Genomic DNA, 10,461 nt, shown 5'->3' with positions numbered 1-10,461 from the left:
AAAGAAAGATGGCAGCCGGAAGTGCCATATCAAGGCTCAGTGACCACATGTCTTGATCTGTCATTTATCAAAATCTGTCTCATTTTCGGGCCCATTTAGCAGTTAATGTGTCAAGTTCTTGTTTGATTAGCTTATGTCTAATTATTGGTCATAAGTCATATTTGCTACATGATTACAGTGAACAAATTCTAACTGTAAAGCCAGGCACAGTTCATCCTCTGCTCTTATAAATGCAACAGACAGAAGTGATGCATGTGGGTGAAATGGAAATATTTTTGAAGCCTTTTTTTTCTCCTTTATAATATGTGGCTGATATGTAGGCTAGATCTCTTGTGATAAATAAAACCATATTGCAGCTACAGGCAGAAGGTCAAATAGTACTCAATTAAGCAAGAAAGTAGATGAACTGAATGAATACATTAACAAAGAGTAATGATCCCTGAACTGTACATAGCTGCTTTTCTTATTCTAGTACTCTATGCAATGATATTAAGAGCAGAGCATGCCAGAACTCAAGGAAATTTGATTTAGTAATACTTTACCAATAGTATTGTAATACTTACAACAGATGTCTAACATACAGTGTATTTAGAGTTATGCTGGACATCAACCAAATGCAGGACAATTAAAGTCTCAATAGCCAATGAAGACATACAACAGGTGACACACCCCACTGCATTTAAAGCAGTAAAAATGGAAATATAAAAGTTATGGAATAGACAAAGGAGCACAGGGAACAGGACAGAGAAACAAGAGCCAAACGGACAAACAAAGTCAAAAGGTGGGGGAAGGGGTTGCAACAAGTAAAACCAAAACTAGAGGAACCATGACAGAGACAGTGACAAATGACTTATTCTTACAATGCATAATTAACATAAACTTACTTAGAAATGTTATATAAAATGAAGAAAGGTTCTTTAATAACTTTAGCACAGTAGTGTGGTGTTTATTAGTTTGAATGATTAGCACAAAGGCCATATACTTTAGGTTTCTGTCCTCCACAAATGTATTTTCCTGTAAATTAATCTTGTCCGTTCACTGACAGTACATTAACAGGCTGGATATCACTGGGTCCAAAAGGAGCCCGATGTGAGAAATGACTTTGAAAAAAATAAAATAACAACCAGCTACTGAGGTCTACACATTCCTTTTATCGCTTGAACTTTTTCTACTGGTCATTGCAGCCACTGTGCGACAGCATAATTAGTCACAGAGCAGGTGTTATGCAATGTAATGTATCATTTATGCAATTATAATTTTTTCTCTACGTTCTATCAATGATGCATGGGCCTTTTCACAGTGATTGTGAAGGCTTATTGTAATTAACCATCTTCTGAGAACAAACAATGCTTATCTATAATTATATTTGCCTTATCTTTGTGTCAATTACAGTTTGTACAAACACATTATGATACACATTACAACTATATTTTGATGCTAAATTAAATAATATGTTAATTTACAAGCTGTTGATTAAAACTTCGGAACATCCTTAGAACATGCCAGGGTGTTAGTTATGAGCTTCACAGGTTGGAGGCTGGGATGTAGACTGTCAGGTGTCACTTACCCTGCAATCTCATCAATCTGTGTAGTATCTCTCTGGGCTTAGTCGTGGAATGCCCTACACCCCTATTATTCCATCAACAATCTGACAGCGCAAAGGAGAATAAAAATGGCAAGAGACTGAGCAGTAAGAACACAAACAGCTCTAAATTAGAATATTGATGTTTTTCTGCAGCAAAGGCCTCACAAGAGTTCCAATACATGCATGAGAGAAGCAGGAGTGCATTTGGATTTTAAATAAGTAGGAAAGAAAATAATGTGCTGTCAAAGGTTTGCTTCCAGGGAAACAAACATCAAATGTACGCATGTCACTGTGTGACAATGTACCTCCTGAGGGGGAATTGCAAGACTTTTAAGAACTGACACTTTAATAACTCACAAATTACTTACTTGGTTTTGACAAGAATAGACAGGAATGTACTGATTCATGTTCAAGGTTGAGATTCAGCTGGATTCGTTTACTGACCAAAAATAACTCTCGCAACCGCGGTGTTTCTCAGTCACAGAAAGATATTCTTCCTCTCTGGGTGGATAAGGAGGATCATGTCTAGCTGTTTGCATCTTGCAAGAATTCCAAATCAGTTTGATACGCCCTCCCCTGAATTAATGGCGCAGATCACGCCGCATCTCATGGTAGTTGAGTTTTAAATCTATGGGTTTACATACTGCACGCTAAAACAAACACATCAAAAACAACCCCTGGAACCTAAGGTTGCTACAGGTTTTTAGCTGAATAAGCCAAGTCTGTGCCATATCAAGCTCTTTTTTGAGCTTTTGTTAGATTATGACAGGCAGATTATTTGGGAAAGTAATTGTCCCCAGGTGTTATGAACATCCCAAGCTTATTCTCCACCCTCGTGATTTTCAACTGTAGAGATTAGGCTCAGAGGAAAACGGGTCCAAACAGGCACAAACACACTAAGTATGTGTAGCCAATGAGCTTTCTGATTTGCTTGAGCATCCCATCCCTCTGGGCCTCATGATCCAGGGAAAGAAAAGTCCTCTTTTTACCCCAGGACCTGTAATACCTGCATGATGAGTGCCACCGTGCTGCCAGCTGAAAAAAAAAACTAACTCAATCCCTCCATCTCAATGCACCACACACAAATCACACGGTACTGAGGAGCCAGGGGGGAACACACTGAAGCTCTTTACAGCCACCTGCTGTGCTTGCAGTAATACAGCATTTTGAACTAACTGAAATTATCTTTGGTTTTTTTTTTTTTCTTTAATAGCAATTATAAAATAAAATGGCAACTCTTTATTTTGCAGGTCTGTAATTTCCTAATAATATCTACATAGAATTATTGCATTTATTGGGTAAATAAAGAGCTTGCTTAGCTGTATTTAATGACAATTAAATGGTATCGCATTGACAACTTACATATTCAAACAATGCATGCTGAATTGTATGCTTGCTTGTAAACAAATTTTAAAAATTTAGCATCTTTAGCTGATCTGCTCTGCTGGAAACTCATTGTAAATGCTGACTGAAAGGGTGCCAGCATAAGTAATAATTAGCACGCTGTTAAAAATTGCTTTCCAGGAATGCATATATGAATTTGGTTACAGTTCTTTATAGCTACGCAAATCTATGGGAATATGTTGCACAGACACAAAAAACCCATCTTATTATTGGATTATTTCTGCCATGAATACCTGATTGCAGAGTCTTGCATACTGGTGGAAGATGCACAAACCTCGAGCTGTTCAGGGACTCAAATTGCTGGTGTAGCCCACACTTGTGTATGCATGACAGGTCAAATGTCTTCCATCACTCATTTTATTGTTGAGTTTTTATGGTGACTTAATTAAGTACACAAAGGTCAAAGGCTCTGACTTTGCATTTTGAATGCAGACTTTAATGATGCATTGGAACTGCTGCTTAAATAATAGCAGCCTCATTATTGGATGAGTGCTTGTCATGGATGATTTACATTCTGCATGTCAAATGAGCCATCTCGGGGAGAAAACAACATCACAGTGGCTCAGAGGACGAACTAGGTCCCATCTCCATGGTTTCCCATTAACACTGGGATGGTTGGCTTTTGTGACTACCATTACTTAGTGCACACAACAATTAGCAGTGGGGGTGTCTCTTCTGTGTATTCATTAATACAAAATGCTGTTCACACATAAGAGTGAATAACTCCCCTGCAGGGGTAAGAATTTGGAATTACTCTCAAAATAAGTCATAAATATGTCACTGACCACATAAGTCTGACCTGCGTGAAAAGCTTCAGTCTTTCTGCGTTGCTTTGGTAATTGGAAGTTTAAACACGTAAATATGTAAACACTTCATTTGCGAGATTTGCAGTGCTCATATGCAAACTCAGGACAGAATTATACATAAATGTGTTTATTTTAGTCAGGTAATATTAATAAAACAGATAGTACGGATTGTGTATGTTCAACTCAACACACATAAAGCAAGATTTTACAGTCTGATGAGAAGACAAGACATTTTTTGGTGATTTGTTTTTATGTTTAAACTTCAGTGTTTCTGAGCATTCAACACAGATGCATCACATAGCATTGTATTTTATTTATTACACTATAGCCTTTACGACCCTACTCTTCCCCAGCATGTAGATTTACACACTGTAAACTGTTCCCTTTTTGAGCACCTTAAGGGTTTTAGTTTAGGACTGATTTGTCTTTGCAGAGCTTTTAGAGCGTACTGATTTTTGTCTTGGTAACTGACTTCACGTCAGCCCAGAAAAAAGCTCAAATTCATTCCATCTCCCATCATTCTCCCTGTTAATTAAGATTCACCAGTGCTACTTCATTATGGTAATTTTGTCATTGAACTGCTGGAATGGAAGATTAGTGTGGAGACACCCTACCTCTTTCAAATACACCCAGCAGGAAGTATAGCAACAAGATCAATTTTCTCCCTTCACATCACAATTAGATGCATAGGGAAAAAATGTATAAAACAGATTCAACTTCCAGACTTATGGAAATGCACAAAAGTCAGAGTTTGGGCAAAATAAGGTACATAAACCGCAGGGCTTTATAATTACATTCTGATCACAATGCGGCTGACAGGTTCATGCGAGCCACATGTAATCCTGACTAAACTAATGAAGACTGCCAGCACTGACTGCAGCAATTTAACTGTACGGGAAACCAACAGCTTAGGATTGAAGCTGAAAGGTTTAGAATCTGAGTATAAGACTTGCACACTTAAAATAAACTTGGGGAAAAAAATAAATAAATATTATATATATATATATATATATATATATATATATAGGTATGGTATAAAAGAAAATGGAGTGTTTTACTTCACTCCCTGGAAGAAGGACATTTTCAAATTAGTTTCACCGCGTCCAGTGTCTCCACTAGAAGCACCGGGAGTTACACCCACCAGCGAAAGCATACTTGTACATAACTGCAGCAAAGACAGGACTGATACCACAGGATGTTAGTTAGTCTTTAATTGCAGTTAAAAGTAAAAATTAAACTCAAAACTAATGTGAGCACATTATCAAATCCAGTGAGTGACAAGCCTTTGCATCTTTAATAGGACCACGTAGCATATGCACCTAACTGTCATCCCTTATGATCAGCCCTGGGCTATGTAGGCAATTATGATTAATCCCACAGACGTGCTGTACTTCAGCACCTCACTTACAAGAAAGAAACCTTGTCAGTGCGTGTTTCACCTTCTCAGCACGTGACTGATGAACAACTTGATTATAATCATCTCCTTTCACTCTAGGACTCTTCCCCCCCCCCCATCGTTAGATAATTAAGCTGATTTAGTCACACTTGAAAACACAGATGATATGTGAGGATAGCCGTGAACAACACACATCTAAATAAGTCTGTTTAATTTGAGGATAAAGAACTGAATGTGCAAGAACAGTGAGATTACATATTGCCTCATCAGTGTTGTTTAGTACAATTTGTTAAGACCTGTACAGCAGGAATATAATAAATAAGTACAGTGTGGTGTAGGTTAATACAGCCAAACGGGGTGAAGAATAAGACTCACTTCTCAGTTCAGTTTAGTGAGACTTGCATTAAAAATGTATTTGGAAGTTTCTCTAAGTCAGTGTTTTGTTGTTTTTCATTCCCACCAGGTATCCATTCGCCGTACACGTACTCTTTGTTTATAGTGGTATTCTTTCAGGTGCTTTTTTAAAGCATTTGGAATGGGAAGCATATTAATGCCATCATAGGTGGTGCAGCTGCTAATGACCGCTCGACAGATGTGCTGCAAGCTGAAGGGCTGTGTGCGGTGGATGGGGTTGGACAGGAGGGGCTCGAAGAACATGCAGGAGTTGGGATCCTTGTAGTGCTCTAGCAGTCCTGTAACTGTGGGCGCGTGGAAGACACTGGGGTCATGAACATCGAAGCTAAAGTTGTGATTCCACTGTTCAATACGTGCATGTAGTGAGCGGCCATAGCGGCGGAAGCTAACTGAAAAGAGGTAGTCTTCCTGGGCAGAGTCCCGCAGTAGAAAGGTGCCTTCAGGCTTTCCCTCCAGCAATGTCTCTGCCTCGTAGCGGTCCATGACTCCCCAGTAACATGGGAGGTTTGTGATCTGCAGCAGGTCTGGAACTAAACAGTGAATGTAATCAATCTGAGTGTGAATGCGATAGCTATCGTGAGATTTGTGATGCTCAGTCTGAGGAAGAATTTCTCCAGAGGTCATGCTGGTCGCAGTTATGTCTGGGTCAACCAAAGCGTCGGAGACAGCGTCGCAGGTGTGGACGGAGGCTGATGCAGAGGCTGCAACTTCATCCAGAGTGTCCAAACAGCTCTGTAAGAGGAGTTGGTGTTGCTGCTGTCTTTGGAGAAGAAGCTGCTGTTGCTGATGGACGGAGGTTCTGTCAGTCTCAGCTAAGTCATTCATACCATGAGCCAGCTTTGGGCCGTGCTTGTAGAGAGGGTTAATTTGGGCTGTAACCTCAAATGTGTGGATCTCTGCATTGGGAGGTGGCTCAACCCCTTGTTCAATGCTGATGCGCCTGCGCTCTCGTAATCGGTCATCCACATCCTCCACTGCAACTGCCATGGTTGAAGTTGGGGCAGTGCACACTACTGTAGAATCTAGCAGGGGAGGCTGGGTAATGGGGGCCGTGTGTTGTTTAATGAGATACCATTTCTGAGCCAGCTCTGATCCTACAGGGAAAGGGCAGTCATCCAACATCAACTCACTGAGATGGATCTTGCGCCTCGAGGAGCCACAGGCACTTGATGATGAAAGAGCCTGCGGCAATGGAGCTGGTGCCGCTGCAGTGTGTGTCTTTATTGGGAAACACTGCCCCATTGCATCTTGGATTTTTTGCCTGAGAGTGCGACTGCTGCTTGACCCTCTCCCCTCACCTTCACTAGATGTGGGTAACTCTGCAGCAGAGCCAGTCGCTCCCAGAGTTGGTCTTGCTGTTACTCGTTCCTGTCCTAGTAATGAGGCAGCTACTTCAAAGCCCTGCCATCTCCAACTATCCCTCAGAGGGGAAGGGGAAGATTGGTCTCTGGTCTCCAGTTCACTCAACAGCTCACCATACTCAAAGCCATCACTGACAGGTCGCTCAGCCGCAGCGTCGTGGGAGGAAAGGCCTTTTTTCTTCCCCTTTCCACCTTTCCTTCCACCGCCTGCATCTCGTCTCTCCTCTGACCGGCTCTGTCTCACCTTGGGACGAGCCCCCCTCTCTCGATCTTTTCCTCGGTTCCCTGACTCCTTTGGTAATGACATGACGGAATATGTGGAGACAGTTTCACCAATCCAGGAAATTTCCAAGGAACAGCTAATTACAGTTATCTTTCAGCAAATGATTTCCATCCACATCCTGACATGTCACTCTCACCATCCATGTATAGTGGCCATACAGACTTTACAATGCCTGAAAAACAAAAAAGAAAACTCTGTTCAAAGCTCAGCTTCAACCTTATGGAATATTTATAGATAACATAATGTCAAAATTCTGGTGGCGCACACTTTGTTGCCAGTTTATTTCAAATGCTCATATAAAACTGATGCAATCCAACACAATAGCACTTCTCAGAATTTCACTGTGTTGAAATCTAAGGTTTATTTTTGTTTAAATTGTTTTAGAAAGGTGTTGACCCTAGAGCCGAGACTGACATTTTCATTATTGATTAATCTACAGTTCTTTTTTTTTCCTTTTCTTTTTTTTTTTTTAACTCAGACTTGAATCTTAGGTAGAGAAAAGAGGAGGAAAAAAACTATACAGGCCAAATGTTGGTTTATGGTATTGTTAGACTGCACAAGAGAGTCTTTTTAACATTAAGAAATCTTGAGTTTCTATGACATCAGATGAGTACACAGAGTTGTCTGTACTGGGAGTAGAATACATATTACAAAACTTTATTACAAAAGAATATACAAATAACACATAACAACACATGATTTAGGAACTAAAGGAGAAGTACTAACAACTAATTTTGAAGAACTAAACTGCTTTCTAAGTTTTGTGACCTCTGATTTTTCTGTAAAAATGTTATGTCCAGAGTGAATTTTAGCATATCACAGCTTTCAGCAGAACTGATATCAGAGATCATCTAAATAGAGCCAATGAATCGGTTGGCTGATAATGGACTGTTGTCGAACAAGTGCAGTCCCTTTGCAGAACATAGTGGAGAAAGAGATGCCTGAAGGTAAACTAGAAATTATGTTGTTATGCAGTTTGTACAGCAACACAAGGCAAAATCCATTGCATTGTTTCCAATAACAGAGTTGCGGCAATTCTTAAGACTTTGAGTGGTCAACAAGGTGAAAAATATCACACAAACCTAAAGTTATTTAATTATTTATTTGTTGCTCACAGCTTCGAGCAAAATTCAAAGTGGCTCCCTTTTTTGCTAGAAATCCAAAAGGTAATAATAATATACTTCTTTTTTTTTTTTTTTTTTTTAAATTACAGGGCTTGCGATATTAAGATTGTTTTGACATCTGAAGTGGTGCAGAAAAAGTTCGTTTGTTGGCCACGGTTAGCAATGCTTTCCAGGGGCTTTGTGAATGTACTTCTGTGGCTGTCCCGCTATGTACAGCATAGACAAGATAAATTAAACAAAGAATGACAGATAAATCATTTTAATAATATTAGTGATTATTTCGGATTGTAATTCATGCTTTCATTTTTACACCCATGTTTAGATTTTCTTATGTTTAATTCAATTAGGCTCCAGCTGTTGCCCCCATGTCTTATGTCCTGTCTTGTTAGAGGAGCTGGCTTTTAGAAACATTTAGATATTAAACTTCACATGAAGGTTGACAAATGGTAAAAACACCCACTTTTTCTTCCCTGCGTTAGGCTTCCTTTTATTTGATTAGGTGTCTTGAAAAGCACTCTGTGACACAACTTCTGAAAATGTTTTATGAACAAAGCTTTATACCATTCTTAAACAGCAATAAACTTTTTTTTAACGTTAGTGTCTCGGCAACTTATAGAAATGTTAAAACTGTTTCAGTTTTAACAAACCGACCAGGGGCAGCAGTATTATCTGGGATCGAGCTCTGTCCTCACAAATCACACCACCCGCTATTATCGAGACACCGGGGATGATCGACTTAAAAGTAAAGATTTACGAACTTGTAACTCTACAACTGAGCCGACCTCAATCGTCGTTAAATATGTAAATTTACCAGCCAAATTAAGTACTTAATCATTTATGCAGCGTGAAATACACTAAGCAAGAACTAACAAGCTAACATTGTTAGCCGACAGCTGTTCAGTGTTGATACATGCTAAGCACAGCTAGCCATCCGCTAACTCTACTTTTCTGCGGTAGGAAGGTCTTTGCCTTGCCTACAGACATTTACATCGGGCTTATACGGCCACAACACACATGTTGAACATACCTAAGAAGTTGTAATCAAGTTCCCAGACCAAACAGACGTTGTTTCTTCTTATTTAAACTAAAGCCGTTATTAACAGCGAGATGACTAGCTCGCATTAGCTTGATGAACTGCGAGAACCGCGCAACCCGGAAGTAAAAACGTACTCTGCGGTATCAATGCGGCGACTCTTTCAACACAAGAGCATCTTAAAAGCGACTCACGAGTTTCCCGAAGCCTCATATAATAAAAAAAAAACCAGACACAAACACAGACCACAAGTTAATTTGCAAAAGAACTGAACCTCTTTATTTGGACTGTCAATGATCCGACGGATGTTGCATTTCAGACCATTCACATATGAGTGACAGTAAAAAAGTAGAGTGTAAGCATGTGATGCAAAAAGGTTCATAAAACATTAGAAAAAGTTGGGGGAGAGTTTTAGAATTAAATATAACTGGTACAAGATAGATATATGCAGCTGGTGGGCTACATTAATTCAATAATAAAGCCATGCTGGGACATGAACATGGTCTCAGGACCACTTGGTAGACGTCTCCATGCGACACAGGCTCTGTACCTCCGTAGTGGGTGCGTGGCATGTTAAAATACACCAGCCTGAAACTAATACATGCACTTCTCAACTAATATCACGCATCTTGGAATGTAAACATGGAGTAAACATATTCCTTGGCCAGTTATTAGTGTTCAGTTTACTCATAATCACATCATGATTATGTGGCTCAGAAAAGCATTGTCACCCCCCTGCTGCATCATCTTTATAAACACACACGCACACACACTCTTGTAGAAATCTGCCGCACTGTACCTCTGTGTCTATTTGAAGTAACAAGTAGGCTGTCCAAAGCAACAGAGGCCATGAGAAGGATAATCTGAGCCATCTGCAACAACGTAGTTGGTATACAGGATAGTGAAGAGTTAAAAATAAAAGAAAGAAGTCTTAAAGCCACCATTGCTAACTCACTAAAGTCCTTTGCGGGCATGAGTGTGATGCTTTTAACAAGTCAGATAATCCCAAGAGCCTGCTCTGAAGAAATCTATGACTAGAATGCTTCTCATGACCA

General features: G+C 39.8%; 1 protein-coding gene across 1 annotated transcript; it reads right to left on the bottom strand.

Annotated features, from left to right (window-relative positions):
• Positions 1-4,991: 4,991 nt before the first annotated feature.
• socs9 (suppressor of cytokine signaling 9) lies at positions 4,992-9,572 on the bottom strand. Its single transcript, XM_026192064.1, has 2 exons — positions 9,401-9,572; positions 4,992-7,421 (listed from the first exon to the last, which is right to left on the bottom strand). The coding sequence occupies exon 2, from the start codon at positions 7,271-7,273 to the stop codon at positions 5,642-5,644; it is 1,632 nt and encodes a 543-aa protein (XP_026047849.1). The 5' UTR covers positions 7,274-7,421; positions 9,401-9,572; the 3' UTR covers positions 4,992-5,641.
• Between the last annotated feature and the right edge of the window lie 889 nt (positions 9,573-10,461).

The sequence above is a fragment of the Astatotilapia calliptera genome, chromosome 14 (assembly GCF_900246225.1).
Source record: "Astatotilapia calliptera chromosome 14, fAstCal1.2, whole genome shotgun sequence".
NCBI lineage: Eukaryota > Metazoa > Chordata > Actinopteri > Cichliformes > Cichlidae > Astatotilapia > Astatotilapia calliptera.
The sequence above is the reverse complement of the archived record's forward strand: the minus strand, read 5'-3'. Positions and strand labels throughout refer to the sequence as shown.